Consider the following 18,022-nt stretch of genomic DNA (forward strand, 5'->3'; position numbering starts at 1 on the left):
GCCTACTTGTAGTTTTCAAGTTACTTTGGTTTTTATAAATTTGCCTTATAGTATTTAACTGGTTTACTAATAGTTAACATTTCTATAGTATCTACCGTATGCCTTATGTCATCCTTTAAAGTAGATGCTGTTGTTATTTCCATTTTACAGACACGGAAGCAGAGATGTAGAGGTGATAGGACTTGATCAAGGTCATATAGCTAGGAAATAGCTGACTAATAGTCAAACCAGATAATTTGACTAACGGACTTCAAGTTTAAGTTGGATAATTTTGGCACTTGTGATTTAATGCCTCCCAACCAATATATCTTTTTTTTTTTAAGATTTTATGTATTTATTTATTCGACAGAGAGAGAGATCACAAGTAGGCAGAGAGGCAGGCAGAGAGTGGGGAGGGGGAGCGGGCTCCCTGCTGAGCAGAGAGCCCGATGCAGGGCTCTATTCCAGGACCCTAAGATCATGACCTGAGCCGAAGGCAGAGGCTTAACCCACTGAGCCACCCAGGCGCCCCCAATGTATCTTTTTATATATTTGCTTTCACATAAGCTGGGAGATGAGGGGAGATGTTAGATAGGAAACCAACAAAAAGAACAAAGGTGGCTTAACATGATACATAGGGAACCTTTCCTAGAAACTGTATTTTTGTTGACAGTTTGGAGATTAGTATTTTTTCATGTTTGTCTTCTACATTTAAAGACAAGGAACAATATGCACCTTTCCCCTGTAATTAACATGCAGAAAATATTTAAGAAGCTGTGACCAATACTGACTCCCATTTCTGGAGTGGGGACAGGAGAGTGCTTCTTTAAAAATATAATTTTAATCTTTTTTTTTTTAAACAACTTATTTATTTGTCAGAGAGACACACACAGAGAGAGAAAACACAAGCAGAGGTAGTGGCAGGCAGAGGGAGAAGCAAGCTCCCCAGTGAGCAAGGAGCTCGATGCAGAACTCGATCCCAGGACCCCGGGATCGTGACCTGAGCTGAAGGCAGACACTTAACTGACTAGGCGTCCTCATAGTTTTAATCCTAATTGCTAGAGAATTCGCATGTTTGGTGATTTTATAAATAATTTACTCCTCACATCCTACTGTGTGCCTATTATAGACCCAGTACTACTGCAGACATTAGAGACATTAGATGCTGATGGATCCTGTCCTGGAGGAGATTCCAGTTCTCTGTGGGGAGACAGACTTGCCAACAACTACAGGGGGTGATACAAGCGCAAGGGAAATGACCCTCCGTTGCCTATGTGAAAGCATGCTTCCCAGACAAATATCTTGAATTTTGGGGGGAGAAAGAAGATATTTTGTTTTTATTCTTTTGAAGGTGGGTGGATAATATGCAAGGAGGGATATCTAGGCAGAGGGAACAACACAGTCAAGCACAGACATATGAGAGCAAGACTTGCTCAGAGGACTACGAGGAAAACAATTGTAGTAAATGTAAGACGTGAGTTAGAGAATGGCCACACAGAGGCTGGATGGAAGCCGATGGTGAAAGATTCTGCCTTAGAGTTGAGGTGTTTTCCCATGGAAGTGCTGTAGCATGAAAGCGTGTGTGAGCTGGGATGTGAGAGATGGGTGTGCAGTGTAACAGGGCTACCCTGGCAGCATTGTGGGAGGGGGGGTGGCAGACTTCAAGAGTGAGACAAGACAGAACATCTAGAAATCCAGGTGAGAATACAGTGAGGATGTATGGTGGAGGAGAAAGGCACTAGAAGGATAGACTAGACAGAAGGAAGGATTTTGTTTGTTTTTGTTTTTTTAACTAAGATTTATTTTTTTAAGTGTATGTATAGCAACGAAATCCCAACCTTCTGACCACCGAGGTTCACTTTTGCTGTCCTTCTTCTCCCCCATCTTCCTCAGGCCTCATGTTTGAAAAGATTGTCTATTAAAATAAATTGTTTTCATTTTTTAAATCAGGCACGTACAACTGTATTATCAAAATAAGCACTTGAAAAACGGTATTAAAATTGATTAAGTGAACACTCTCAGTTTTCCTTGAAATATTACCAAGGATAAATGTGCCAGTTTTTTTAAAAATATACCAGTTTTATCAGCGTATTTGAAATATTAAAAATAATTGTAAAGCTCTCATTACCTTTTTTTTTAAATTAAAGTATGGCTGACACAAAGTGGTACATTAGTTTCAGGTGTACAACATAGTGGTTTAACAAGGTTCTGTGTTATGTTATGTTCACCACAAGTGTAGCTGTCATCTGTCACTATATAATGCTGTTACATGTCCTTGACTACTCCTTATGTTGTACCTTTTAATACCCATGACCTCTTTATTCCATAACTAGCAGCCTGTATCCCCCACTCTCTTCACCCATTTTGCCTAGCCCCCCACCCCCTTTCCTCTAGCAACCACCAATTCTTTGTATTTTTGGATCTCCTTCTGCTTTTTCGTTTGTTTTGTTTCTTAGATTCTACATACAAGTGAATTCATATGGTATTTGTCTTTCTCTGTCTGACTTTACTTAGTGTAATACCCTCTAGGTCCATCCATTTTTTTTGCAAATGGCAAGATCTCGTACTTCTCTGTGGCTGAGTGACATTCCATTGTATCTACATGCACCACATCTTCTTTATCCATTCATCTTACTGATGGACACTTGGGTGGTTTCCATATCTTGGCTGTTGTAAATAATGTTGCAATAAGCATAGGGGTGCATATATCTTTCTGAATTACTGTTTTTGTTTTCTTTGGGTAAATACCTAGTAGTGGAATTAGTGGGTCATATGGTAATTCTATTTTTAATTTTTTGAGGAACCTCCATACTGTTTTCCACAGTTGGCTGAACTAGTTTGCGTTCCCACCAACAGCACATGAGAATTCCTTTTTCTCCACATCCTCACCAACACCTGTTGTTTCTTGTGTTGTTGATTATCTTATTGTAGTTTTAATTTATATTTACAAAAAAAACGACGTACTTTGGTTGAATTATTTCCTTTTTATACATTCCCCAGAAGTCAGACTATTGGGTCAAAGGGCACAAACATTTGTAGGACCAGCAACGTAATTTTATTCCTTAGAGTATGATAAGCGTTAGTTGGCACCAATTCAAATCCATTTTGATTGGAAGGTGCTTTGCCATTCCCAGCTCCAAGGTGTCTGTAGCAAATCTCATTAATAAATAGAGAAACAAAATAATCTATTAGCTACAAACAAGAGAAAAGCACTATTTCTTTTAGAACTCAAGAGATGATTGACAGAGTAGATTGATTTAACCACCATACCACTACCAAATAGCAGTTCTTCCCCTTACTTTCTATAACACAACATCAATAATGGTACTTGGTAGTAAAGAGTAGCTAATTTAATACTCTTCACAACAGTTTGATTTCAGAGGTGAGAAGAATGGACACAAAGAAATACAGAGCCTTGCCCAAGGACACCCAGGTTCTAAGCCTTTCAGCTTGGATCCAAATCCAGGCAGTCTGAATCCAGGCTCCTAAGCCACACATTATATTGCCTCTCACTGTGTTCCCACTTTCCAAACTCAACATTTCTCTTGATTCCATAACTGCAGTTCAAGTGTAGTTATTACTTGTATTATATGTAGGTGCTTGCATGCACATGTCATATATGTAAAATTTATAAATATACTCACATAGATAAAATACGTATATTTGCATACTACTTTACATACGCTAACTATATATCGCAGCTGCATTTCAAGTAACATACACAGCCACTTATACTGTGTAGTGTAAAAATGCTAGAGTCAGGTTATAGCGTGTACTAGATTGTATTTGGTAGTTAGCAGATTTTCTCCTTGCCACATTTGTAAAATAGACCCCAAATTGAAGATATTTTTACTGAAAAAAATAAAATAAAATAAATGCTTTTACTAAAATTGCTATGACTGTACTGTAAACTGATCCCTTCTCAAATTGCTATGTGTAGTACTCATCCAGAATAGTGGTGTCAGAACTGCAACTCAACCACCTAAACTTTTCAGTTACTCAGATTTTTTTTTTTTGGGGGGGGGGGGCCTTCCAGGTCTTCTTTGCTAATGATGAATATTCATCCAAGAGAGTGTTATCCTTTGTCCAAGGAGAAGAATAGCTCTCTCCACCCCACCATTTGTAATAACAAATTTCATGGAGGAATTCTGGCTTCACTTGGGTTATACATTCACCCTTCAGACCAAGCACTGGGACTGGAGAATGGGGCACCCCGTTTGGCCGGCTTTAGTCACATTCATACCCTATGTCATCTCTTCACTCTTCCAAAGTAGAGAATACACTGATTGATAGCCCCACTGGAAACATGTGGGATTGGAGAGGGGCACTCCTGGTGGATAGAAGGTGCCAAACAGAATTACACAGATGTCTTCGACATTGTATCTTTTGGTCAACCAGCATACATTGGAACCTATGCATTCATATACACTTTCTCTTTTTCAATTCATAAAATTTCAAAGGAGTCACCACCTAGTATAATGTAACTGCCCCATTTATAATCAACACTACACTTAACCTTCCCCACCCCAAAGTAGACCTCCCAAAGTTCAGCCCAGTTGTTGCATCTGGCTCTAAATTCCAGATCTCTAGGTGATATGTATTTTGGTTGATCAGTTGTAGATGTGCCTTTTTATGACCTGGCAGCACATGACTGTTGTTTCAATGAACCATCCACCCAGTAACCTGATACCTAATACTTTATATTCATTATCTCAATTTCACCTTTTTAATAGTTCTAGAAGGCCAAAATTACATATTTTACAGGTGAAGACTCAAGCTCAGAGATTAGGTTACTTGCCTGTGGTCATTGTAGAATCCAGATTAGGATTCAGGTTTGACTCTTTGGAGAGGTTAAGTCCATCTTTTTAATCAGTATTCTTTCCCTGTTGTCTCTAAACAGCTGAGGTTCAACCATATAAAAGGTGATGTTAAGCTTTCACAGTCCTTCATTTATCTCGGAGAGCAATGGTTGGAACATGGCAAAGAGCAATGAAGAATGATGTTCTTTCTAGAGGGTTTGGCTCCAGATAGTTGATAGATAGCAACTACTTTCCTTTTCAGATAAAACAGAAACTGGAAAAAAAGGACATGAAATGAAAAGTGTTCAATTTACTTATTCTTCAAATTAAGCGAGAAAAAGATTTCTATAGTCCCAAAATGACTCTTACAAGCAAATTACCCTTACTTAAGAAAAAAATAACTTCATAATGCAGAGCATACAAACTGAAACTCAGGTATTACTTGTTTCCATGTTTGTTTCTGTATTTCCAGGTATAAAATCAAAATGTAGGACTCTCCAGGAATAAGTACCTGATAATAATGGAAGTGTACTTATGTGAGAAGTTTGGCAGTACACTCCACTAAAAATTTAAGTTTCAAGAAGGCGAAACATCAAAGCAGCCTCTGAAGCCAGAGGCTAGTAAGACATTCAAAAAGTTGAAAAAGTTGACTTCAAGATTCAAGCCAGGTTTCTGAGTTTTGACTCAATTGCTGATCTTTAGTTGGACAGCATGTGCTTTGTAAATGTTGTACTATTACAGACATACCTCGAGACATTGCAAGTTGGTTTCAGATCACGGCAGAGAAGTGAATATTGTAATAAAGCAAGTCAAATGAACTTTTTTGGTTTCCCAGTGCATATAAAGGTAGTATTTGCACTATACTGTCATCTTTTAAGTACACAATAGTATTATGTCTGAAAAAAAAAGTATGTACCTTAATTCAAAATACTATATTGCTAAAAAAAAAAAAATGCTAGCCATCATCTCATTTTTTTATCAGGTCATAATTCTTTTTGCTGGAAGGTCTTGCCTCTGCAGTGATGGCTGCTGACTGATCAGGGTAGTGGTTGCTGAAGGTTGGGGTGGCTGTGGCAATTTCTTAAAATAAGACAGTAATGGAGTTTCCCATATCAGTTGACTTCCTTTCATGAACAATTTCTCTGTCTCATGTGATGCCGTTTGATAGCATTTTACCTGCAGTAGAACTCACTTCAAAAGTGGCTTCAATATTCAAACCCTCCTGCTGCTTTATCAGCTAAACTTATGTTGTATTCTACATACTTTGTTGTCATTTCCACAGTCTTGAGAGCATCTTCACCAGTAGTAGGTTACATCTCAAGAAATCACTTTCTTTGTTCACCTATAATAGGAGCAACTCCTCATTCATTGAGGTTTTATCTTGAGATTGTAGCAGTTCAGTCCCATCTTCAGGCTCCACTTCTAATTCTGGTTCTCTCACTGTTTCTACCACATCTGCAGTTACTCCCTTCACTGAAGTGTTGAATCCCTCAAAGTCATCCATGAGGGTTGGAATCCACGACTTCCAAACTCCTGTTCATGTTTATATTTTGACCTTTTCTCATGAATCATGATGTTCTTAATGGCATCTAGAATGGTGACTGTAGGTTTTCAATTGATTTTGCCTAGATCCATCAGAGGAATGGCTACCCATGGCAGCTATAGCCTTATGGAAAGTATTTCTTAAATAATAAAACTAGAAAGTCAGGATGACTCCTTGATCCATCAGCTTCAGAAAGGATGTTGTGTTAGCAGGCTTGAAAACAACATTAATCTCGCTGTACGTCTCCATCAGAGCCTTGGGTGACCAGGTACATGAGCATTGAGCAGTAATATTTTGAAAAGAATCTTTTCCTGAGTGGCAGGTCTCCATAGTGGACCTAAAATATACAGTAAACCATGTTGTAAACAGATGAGCTGTCGTCCAGGCTTTGTTGTGCCATTTACAGAGCACAGGCAGAGTAGAGCTAGCATTATTCCTAAGGGCCCTGGGATTCTCAGATTGGTAAATGAGTGTTAGCTTCAACTTCAAGTCACTAGCTGCATTAGCCCCTAGCAAGGGAGTCAGCCTGTCCTTTGAAGCTTTGAAGCCAGGCATTGACTTCTTCTCTCTAGTTATGAATTTTTTAGATGGCATCTTCTGACAGAAGGCTGTTTTACATACATTGAAAATCTGTTGTTGGGTGTAGCACCCTCATTTATTATCAGAGCTACATCTTCTGGGTAACTCACTGCTTCACCTTGCACTTGTATGTTATTGGGATGGTTTTTTTTTTTTTTTTTAAACTTCATGCTAGCTTCATACCTCTGCTAGCTTCATACATTTTCTGTAGCTTCCTCAACTGTGTTAGCCTTCCTTGTTTCTTGGCATTTGTTTGTTCACTGACATGGCACGTTCCTTCAAGAATTTTTCCTTTGCATTCACAGTTTGTCTAAATGGTACAAGAGGCCTAGCTTTCAGCCTGTCTTGGCTTTTGCATTGCTTTCCTTACTAAGCTTAATCATTTCTAGCTTTTGATTTTAAGTAGAAGACATGCAACTCTTCCTTTAACATGAATGCTTAGAGACCATTGTAGGGTTACTAATTGTTCTTATTCCAGTGTCATTGTTTTGCAGAGAATAGGATGACAAGGGAGACAGGGAATGGGTGGTTGGCAGAGCAGTCAGAGCACCCACATTTATTTATTAAGTTCACTGTTTTATATGGGCACCCCACACAATTCCAATAGTAACATTAAAGATCACTGATCACACATCACCATTACAAATATAATAATAATGAAAAAGTTGAAATGTTGTGAGGATTACCAAATGAAACAGAGACACAAAGTTAGCAAATGCTGTTGGGAAAATGTTGCCAGCAGGCTTTCTACAAACCTTAAATTTGTTTAAAAAAAAAAAAAAAAGAACTGATAATCCCTCCTCCCCGCCAAACACATTATCTGTGAAATGCAATAAAACAAGTTCAATAAAATAAGATATGCCTATATTAAAAAAAAAAAAGCAAAAACAAAAACAAAAAAAACCAGCTGATGGTGAAGAGTAATGACTTTAAGGAAACTTACTCTCAGTAGTTGGTTCTCAACAGTGGGTGATTTTGCCCCAAGAGGGCATTTGACAATATCCAAAGAGATTTGGGGTTGTCACAACTGGGAGGTGGGGGAATTCTCCTGACATCTAGTGGGTAGATTCCAGAAATGCTGCTGAACATCCCACAATGCCCCAGATGTCCCACACTACAAAGGATATTTGACCCCTAATGTCAATAATGCCAAGGTTAAGAAACCCTGCTGTAGGATCTTCCCTGTCCAAAGACATTGCGTAGTAAGTGAAACAACCCACACTTAGTGAGCAAGCCTGCTGTCAGAGATGAAAAGAAATCTGAGTTAGGGAAATAGATAAGAAGGATAACTATAAGCTACTGAACTGTTAGTGTAAAGATAGAGATTTGAAGTAACATACCAAGAGCATTTACACAAATGAGTTATCCATGATGCAGAACTTCTAACCAAACATGAGTTAGCCCAGATTCAAGGGAAGGGGAAATAGATCCCATCTCTTAATGGGACGCATGGCAAAGAGTTTACAGTTTTCTTTAATATACCATAAGTGCTTAACAGTAGCACCTGGCACATACTAAGTATGTCCTAAATGTTAGCTATAATTAGTGCTATTATTCTGCCTTTTCTGAAGAGTAGGTGAGCCTGGGCATTTACTGTTCCCTTTTGGAACACTTCCCCTGGGATGGATGGATCAATGGAAGGAAGGAAGGAAGGAGAGAAGGAAATGATAATCCCTCTCTTAATTCTGTTACCAGCTCAAATATCAACTTATAAAAGGTGCTTCCCCTGATTGATTACCCTGTATGAAATAGCGTCTACGCTACCACCTTATCTCCATCAACTCTCTCATCTACTGGGTTTATTCTTCTTCACAGTACATATCACCATCTACATTTTATGTTTATTGTCTCTCTCCATCAGAGCAGGATATTTGTTTTGTTCAGTGTTATGTGCTCTGCGCCTATGACAACACTTAGAACGTTGTAGGTGTTTAATGTGTATACATGGAATGAATGAATAAATCAATGAGGGAAAAAAACCAAGCCATTTTACCAATGGTATTTGGATATCACTTTTAGGAATACCAGACACTAAAAAGGCTATATACTATTTATTCCAAAGTGATACAGACCACAGTACTCATATATTTCATGCTGTCAGATGTCTTCCCATGAGAGTCGCCCATCAGAATACACGTGCTCTTGGGAAGCAAAGACAGAATCATTATCTTAAGTTTCTCGGCAAGAGGTATGTCCCTAACGAGATTCTGAGCTCAAAGGTGTAGGAGCACATCTTCTATTGCTATTGTATTCTGCTTATTAGCAAATAAATATCATGGTACTGTGTGTATGACAAGAGCTTCCTAAGTGTATAATAATTAAATTAAAAGGGCTCTCTGTGATCCAGTTTTCCAAGGTAAATTTTGATCTTGTTTGTGTTAGGTAATAAAGACACCTTGTTGACTGTTGAAATGTGGCTACTCACCATGCTTGCCTTATAGAAGTCATCATATCACAGTACCACCTGTTCATTTTTTTTAGGGTGTTCTTTTTTTTAGGGTGACAATCTCAGAATTGAGAATTCTCCTTTGCCTCCATTCAGAGTGAGATTATATCATGCGTTGGAGATATCTGGCAACCTGGTTCTTTTTTGTTAGTATACTTTATTATTTTAGAATACTTTTAGATATATAGGACTTGCAAAGAGCACAGGAGTTCGTAGAAACCCACATGCACCCACTTTCCCCTATTGTTAACATCTTACATGAGGGTGCTACATTTGTCACAACAGATAACCAGTATTGATACATTATAATAAACTAAAGTTCATATTTTTATGAACCAGTTTAAAGATTAATTCCTATAATTTCTATATAATATTCTTATATATATTCTATATAATACTCCTATATTATATATTATATATATAATTAATTCCTATATAATTCCTATAATTTCTAAAAAATGAAAACTGGTATTCAGTGTACACACATCAGGTGGTGGCTTCCTGATTCTTAAAAGAAACAAAGTAGCTTTGAACTAATGGGGCTTATCAGGAAATAAGGGACTTATAAAAATGTGGGTTTAAAATTCAAGTGGGGGCATCTTAACATATTTTATTTGTAAGTTAGATATTAATAAAGCTTACAGGAGGGGGTTTGATCATTATTAAAGCTGTTTTGTTGTTACCTGAAAATATGACACTACAACATGATGTGTTCTTCTTAAATATCTATCCTAAAAGCAATAATCTACCCTGAGATCCCTGGACAGAAAAGGGCTGCCTGGAGTGGGAAATTTGCTCTCCTGGGGCTGGGTTGGGACTCAGCTGAGAACAGAGCATAGGTAGCCAGTGGCTCAGAGGCTAATTTCTGCAATTCAAATTGGTATAAACTGAGTCTGATTCTTTTCCCCAGGACTGAACAATGTATGATTAAATTTTATACTGGAGCATATTAGAGATATAGGCATTTTACTGTTTCATTGGAACCTTTCATGCTTTCATGCAGTCCTGGATGAAGTAAAAATTTCATCCTATCTCTCTTTTAGGACTTTTTAGTTTGTTGTCCTCAAAGCAGAAAAGGCAGCCAACGGGCAGTACTGCTTCTTAAAGACTCTGCTTTTTATGAAATTTTCTTTAATAATCCCCCTCCAATCTTTTTTATTTTTTTACTGCATTATTTGAATCATAAAATAAGTAAAAATTGTACTCAAATGAAATTTGAAAATTATCTTAATGAAGCTCTGGAAACATATCAAACCTCAGAAAATATTTTTTCCTTCGTTTATTTTTTTAATTCTAGAAAGTAGGTCAAGAGAAATACTCCCCCTTTAGTTGGTTTAATTAGGAATAGAAAATTATAGGAGTAACTCAATTTGAGGTGTAGATTTAAATAAGAAGAATTACACTGGGATTAATATCATTTAAGATTTTGAATTTAAGTAAGATGCATTTAATGATAGCCTGTAATTTCTTCTTGAAAAGATTTTAATAGAGAGGAGACCTAAGTGTTAGAATAGATCAGTACGTAGGAAAAAATCTGCCATTTTAGGATGTGACAGGGGAATTGCTTTACAGCCATACTTCTCAAATGGTATGTTTAAGAATTTATTCTACAGGACCTTAACAGATAGGACTTAGAGGAGAGGGAAAGTATTCAGTGACCAAGTAAATTAAACAAATTTAAGAAATTGCCTGCAGGACTCCTCAGAGCCTTTAATATTGAGGATTTTTTTTCCAGTTATAGCAATGATGTCTTTACATATGTTGCTTATTCCCCGTTCTATACCTCATGATGTTTTCCCAGTGTATGCTATGAAGGTATTATAACCAACAATCTGCTCAGTACCTTCCTTCTGTTCATTCAAGTGTGGTTTTTATACCTATGTGTCAGAAATACCTGGGAGCTTTTTTAAAAAATTAAGATTGCTGAACCCTGACCTGGGAGATTCTAAGTGAGTAGAAATGTCACTGTGCTCAGGATTCTGTATTTATTACACACACCCAGGTGACTCTGAGGCAACCAACCCCAGTCTTACAATTGGTGTTTTGGAACTGTTGAACTAAAAGTGGATTGGACTTGGGGTGCACTTAATTCATGCTTGTAGAAACATGGGCTAACCATCCCATACCGGAGATAAACTGCAGTGCTGAACTTCAGTGATCCTATAGGGTAAGGTCCTGGCTACAACTTAATGTGAAACAATTGCTATTGATCCTTTAAGAAAGCAGAATACTTCTAGGGGGGCTTCTGGTCGCCTTTCTAATAAGGAAATACTGTATATAAGATTACCATTTGTTTTTACTCAGCTTGAATAGCTGCCTTGTGGATGATATTTTTATTCATACTTTAAAAATAAATAATAATTTATGTTTACTCCTAATGCCATATAAGATCATATTCTCTCCCATCTTCCTGCTGATAACAGGTGGACATTTAACCTTAAGCAAATAGACCAGATTATATCTCATTTATGCTTTGATTTATGTGAGCTTTTCTGTTAAAACTGTGTGGTTATACTCTCTGGTTGGTAAAACAATTCTGTATTCCTGGAAATTCTCTTCTGCTCTGTCTGCTGGAAAGAGACAATATAAATACTGTTGGAGAAAAATAATTACTGTTGGCTTGAGGGGCAACTAGCCTTAATATATCTTGGTTGAATAGTGTTATATTAGCAATAATATATGAAACAGTGTAGACACACTCATTTAAAAGTAGAAATTATCCCCCATTGTTTTAAAATTATTCTCCAAAGTTTTGCCAGTGCAATAAGACATGAAACAAAGAAACGGTGTCAGTATTGAAGATTGGAGATAAATCTTCATTACTTGCAAAAAAAAAAATTGTATATATTGAAACCTGAGAGAAGTTAAAAAATAATGTATTTAATAAACTGATTAGATATCCACAGTTCTTTTGTATACAAACATGGTCGATACATACAGTTTTGTTATTTCTACATGTTAGTTGGTCGGTGAAGTACATAGAGGTATTGTTTGTGTCATCAGGTTAAAGGATCAGGAGAGAGAGCAATGCCGTAAAAACTCAGGGAGAAAAAAGTTGTAAGTAGGGCTTAACCTTGTTAAGGGAGAGAGATCAACTGAAGTGAATCCTAGAGATTCTGCTGATGGTCTGGAGATCCTGACTGCCTTTGGCAGAACCACATTGGTGAAGCAAAGGAGTAAAAGCCAGACCACAGTGGTTGAAGAAGGAATGTAATGAAAATGCCAAGACACTTAACTTGAGTTTGTAATGGAAAAAAAGAACAAGATTGAGAATTTTGTTGTTGCGGCTGTTTTGTCATTGTGTTTGTTTATTTCTGGAAGCCTTCAGTTATCTCCCACGTGAGCTTGGAAGCTCCTCAAAGGCAGGTTCTCTGCCTCTGCCAGCCTTGCAGCACATAGTACTGCTTTGAATGTATGAGGCACTCACTGACTTTATGTTTAATTCATGACTGTGAATGAAAGTTTTAAAGCAGTTGATAGTGGGCAAAATACAGAACACATTTCAGGGAGTTCTCATTTATTAAGCCAGACAACCCCAGCTCTGAGACGTGCTGTCCCGGTGCCAAGAGCAGTCGTGCGGCTGCTCATCTCCCTGGCTCTCTCCTCGACAGTCTCACTGCCGTTATTTATGGCTGGCTTTGGGGCTTTTCCTACAGCTATGAAACCTACGCAGTGGAACATCACGCTGCTTCTCCTGCAGGGCGTGTGATGAGGAGCGGAGTCTGGCTTTGGAGTGCTCGGAACCAGAGGAATTGCCGAGGACTCGGAGCCCAGCCCTGACCACTAGAGAGCCCACAACACAATGAACAAATTGAACTTCCATAACAACAGAGTCATGCAAGACCGCCGGAGTGTGTGTATTTTCCTCCCCAATGATGAATCTCTGAACATCATCATAAATGTAAGTAGATCCAACTTTAGAAATGTTTGAATATTCTGTTCCCAGCAGTGGCCACATCCAAGTTACTACCTGGTGAAGGACGAATGCCTTATAGAATGAGACCGTGAGTAATGGAGCAGAACTGGGGTGTTAAAGTTGTCTATACAAGGATAAACTGAATTATGGCTTAAGAGCAGCTGCTTTCAATGTTCTTTCACCTGGGGGCAAAATTGCAGAATTTTGGTGATCGTATTATAGAAAAACTAACACCTTACTATTTTACAACTTTTTACTGAAATACAAATTTTTATTAATATATAATGTGAGTTTGCTTTTTAAATGCTTTTGAGTTGACACACACATGAAATGGTAGTAATTGCTAGCTTCTTACTATGCGTCTTGATCATTAATAGTAGCCTGAGTCTAGCCAATTTCAGGAAAGGCTGTGCACTTGAGCACTAAGCTCTGGCTTTCAGTTTTTGAGTCAGAGTTAACTGTCTTAGTTAACCTGGACATTGAGGAATAGAGTTATAATCTACAGCAAAATAGAGTTATATCTACAGCAAAGTCTAGGGATCTTAAGTGTGCAGCTCAGAGAATTTTTACAAGTGTGTATATATGCGTGTAATCATCATCCAGCTTAAGATATGCTGTATTTTCAGCACCCCGGAAAGATCTTTTGTGACTCCACCTGGACAATAATCTCTACCCAAAGGGTAGTAACTGTTTCCTCCTCTGTAATTTGTTTCTGAACTTCATGCAGCTGAAATTATGTGGTGTGTTCTTTTTTTGTATCTGACTCCGTTCAGTCAACATTTGGCCTGTGAAATTCATTTACACTATTGCACGTAACACTAATTCCTTTTCACTGTTGTGTAATATTCCATTGTGTGAATATGCCCAATTTGTTTATCCATTTATTGTTGATGAATATTAGGTTGTTGTAAGTATTGGGCTATTATGAATAAAACTGTTATGAGCATTTTATGTGTATACCCATATGTATACTTTTCTGGGGTTTATTCAAGAGTAGAGTTGGGAATCTAAGTATGTCTGTGTTAAGCTTTGGCAGAGGCTGCCAAACAGGTTTATAGTAATCAGAATCATGCCTAGCATTTTTCAACCCCTCTCCCTGTTATCAGCTTTCATATTCTTCCTTTCACTGATTGTATTCAGATGGAATTAGGGAGAAACTTGCCTCAGTGCGTGCCTTAAATTGGTTTTCTTTGCTATATGCTAATATATTTTTAACTCAATTGCTATATAAAAGAATATCTCTAAGTGTTATACTGAATATATATGACATTTAAGTAGCTTCATTAAAAAATTTAGACAGGAAAAGGTTCTGCTTATTACCATACTTATTTTGGTTTTATTCTGACAGTCGCATAGTTTCTCAGTTTTAGTTTCTTGATTTACTAATGTAACCTCGTTTTTGCTCAGAGGGATTGTCCGAGCATCCAGCCTACCTCTTGGATGAATTTTATCATCTGTTGGACAGAATTTCTTTTGATTAACAACATCATTATTCAGAGTATCTGACGTTGTTTTGAGTATGTGATGTGATAGGCTATTATTTTTACATTTCGTTTTTAAAAATCTAATGAAAGCAGCTTATCTTTTTCAGTTTGGTCATGGGCAAAATACATTAAAATGTAATTCTACTAATATAGGTGAATATGGTATTTCAGTTTTTGTATAGTTATTTTATAAAAAGATACCCACTGAATTTTTTTTAAAAATTCAAAATCAAGGCATATAGGCTAAGCACTTAAGAAACTTCTCTCGGGGGGCGCCTGGGTGGCTCATTGGGTTAGGCCTCTGCCTTTGGCTCAGGCCATGATCTCGGAGTCCTGGGATCGAGTCCCGCGTCGGGCTTTCTGTTCAGCAGGGAGCCTGCTTCCTCCTCCTCTCTCTCTCTGACTGCCTCTCTGCCTACTTGTGATCTCTCTCTGTCAAATAAATAAAAAAATAAAATAAAAAGAAACTTCTCTCAGTTCTGTTTATGTCTTTAAACATAATCCACTGGTTGCATTGTATATCTGTTGTGTTCGTGTAAACACTTATCCACACATATAGGATATGGAACAAAACCTTCCTGACCTCAGGTAAGTGGAAGGCAGACTAATCTGTCTTCATGAGGAATTTTATTCATGAAAAATTTATAATTTTCAAAGAAATTAATTTGTACTAAAATCTCAGCTGAGGAAAATAGGAATAACACTTCTGTTACAACTATACTATGTGATTGTGAGAATTGAGGGTTAGCACATAGCATCATGTCTGACACAACATAGTAGCTGCTATTATTACTTTAATTCCTCATCAGAGATTAATTTTACGTGTCTTCACTTCCCTTATTTTGCAAAATTAGTGTAATATCCCCATAGGATGGTCAGGACTATGATCATGGATTGTATAGCCGTCTGTCATCATGATTAAGGAGGGTTTTAGAGTCACAGGGACCTCACTTATCCCTACTCCTTGACATACTCTGTAGCCTTGGGCAAGTTAGTTGGTGTTTTTGTTTGTTTGATTGTTTGTTTTGTCTTTTTTTTTTTTGCTTCTGTTTCCTCAACTATAAAGTAGAGATAATCTTCCTCTCCTCATCAGGGTCATTGTGAGGATTTAAAGATATAACATGAATAAACCGCTAATTGTAGTGCCTGGCAGCTGGGAATTGCTCAGTAAGTGAGCACTTAATAGAGTAGCACTTGTTTTAATTTCTTTGAGCTGTTTGTTCATTTCATTAGGAGCTCTGTTAATGAAGCTCAAATGGAAAATCTGGACTCCCTCTAGGCCTATAAGATTTTCTTATTCCAGGGCACGTAGACTCCCCTGCCATGTCCAGACTCCTCTCTAGCAAGCTGTTGAACAAAGGAGGGAGGAGGGACCGAGTTAAGTAGTGTGGAGGCCCCTCATTCCTAAAAAACCAATTCAGGGCTGCCAAAGGTCTGTCTTTTTCCACGGTGTTATCTTTGTATTCATACGACTGCAATTGATACTTGTAGTATTGTTGTCTAACAAATTAACTGTAGCAAAAACAGTTTTATTAATGGTCTCATTTTGTCCTCATTTCTAAATATTTTTTAAACAAAGATAGTTTATTCCTTGACATGTGTAGTTGATATGATAGAATGTTTTTCTGCATGTGGGGTAAACTTTGTTTTGATCATTTTAGTTTCTCCATGAGTTTGAACTAGTAGGGGATATTTTAAATGATTTTAATCATCAGGTAAATGTTAAATATGGAAACTTGGTAAATTTTGACAATAAAATTATGGTAAATGTACAAAAAATTTTTGAGTAATATAAACAGTGGCCAAGAGTTTATACCTGTTCACTAAGACTGAAGGAACAAGTCTTTTTTTGCAGGGGGGGATATATTTTAAACATGCTTGCTCAGTAACAATGACATTCACTTATTTATTTATTTATTTATTGCAAATATTTATTTATTTTAGAGAGAGCATGAGCAGGGGGAGGGGCAGAAGGAAAAGGAGAGAATCTCAGGCAGACTCCCCACTGAGCTGAGCGTGGAGCCTGATACAGCGCTCGATCTCAGGACCCACGATCATGATGTGAGCTGAAACCAAGAGTCAGACCCTAAACCGACTGAGCCAGTCAGGCTCCCACGCCATTGACATTTAGGACCAAATGCTGCTTTTATTACCACGTTCCATATGGAGTGTATTTTTAGATAATACTTTAATTCTTAATAGCTCATACTCTATATAGCACTTTTTAAAGCTCCATTACCCCTGAAGATTAAAGAACTTGAAAATTTCAAAATCAGCTAAAACGTAGCCTTAAAGACTCATAATATGCAAATACAAATAACTCAAGCTTGTTTTCACAGCAGGTAAGACTTCAGAGCCACAGCCTTACTTAATTACAGTTTTAAACAAGAATACTACTTACTTGGTAGTTGTTAGAGGTTTATCAGTAGGCTCCAAATACTTGATTTAAACTTAGCAGAGCAATAATAAGTATATGGGATACACACACACACACACACACACATATGTATACATATATATACACATATATATATGGAGGAAATGTATAGCATTATTTGAATAGCAATTACACAGAGTTACAGCATGGTTTGTTTGTGTATATAGTTTGTGGTTTGTAATTTTTCAGTTAACTTTTTATCATGTTTTATCCTAAGAGCTTTGTTTATGACATTTAAAAATACAGTCAAAACTAATGATTAAAGTTTCCTTGGATGGTATGACATTTTAAGTCTCAAATTTGTAGTATATTATCAAGAAGAAAAGCTTCCTTGTAAAGATACTTGTCTGACTCAGCTTTTGATAATCTGAGTAGCCTGTTTTGGATACCTTCTGAAATATTTATCGTGCACCATGGTTTTAGAATAAGGCCTTGTCCATGTGTCCTGAGATTTATGAGTCTCGTACAAGACAGTATTGGTATCTTACTACCATTTTGTAAACATTCGTATTGTGATAATCATTATTGAAACACAATACAGATTAAAGCAATTTCCGTGAACCAACAGTTGTTTCACTAGTGTTGCTTGTAGTTTTAAGATGCATGTTTAGGGTGCATTAAATTGCCTGATTGTGGGGGTGCCTGAGTGGCTCAGTCGGTTAAGCATCTGATTCTTAGTTTCCACTCTGGTCATGATCTCAGGCTCATGGGATCAAGCCGGCATCAGACTCCCAAGTTCAGTGTGGAGTCTGCTGGAGATTCTTTCCCCCTGCCTCTCCCTCCCACTCGCTACTCCTCCCACTTGAAAGTTTGATCTCTCTCTCTCTCTCTCTCTAAAA

The 18,022-nt window shown here is 37.4% G+C and overlaps 1 protein-coding gene across 2 annotated transcripts in view; it reads left to right on the forward strand.

The window, feature by feature from the left end:
• The window catches only part of FRMD6 (FERM domain containing 6), a 75,030-nt gene that overhangs the window by 23,386 nt on the left and 33,622 nt on the right, over nucleotides 1–18,022 (forward strand). Inside the window, exon 2 of one of the 2 annotated variants that reach the window (XM_080809317.1) lies at nucleotides 13,003–13,247. In XM_080809317.1, coding sequence (XP_080665443.1) covers nucleotides 13,149–13,247 — 99 coding nt within the window. In that variant the 5' untranslated portion in view covers nucleotides 13,003–13,148. The remainder of the gene's footprint in view (nucleotides 1–13,002; nucleotides 13,248–18,022) is intronic. The other variant, XM_080809318.1, reaches the window with a different exon arrangement.

This window comes from Martes martes (genome assembly GCF_963455335.1).
Source record: "Martes martes genome assembly, chromosome: 7".
Classification (NCBI taxonomy): Eukaryota; Metazoa; Chordata; class Mammalia; order Carnivora; family Mustelidae; genus Martes; species Martes martes.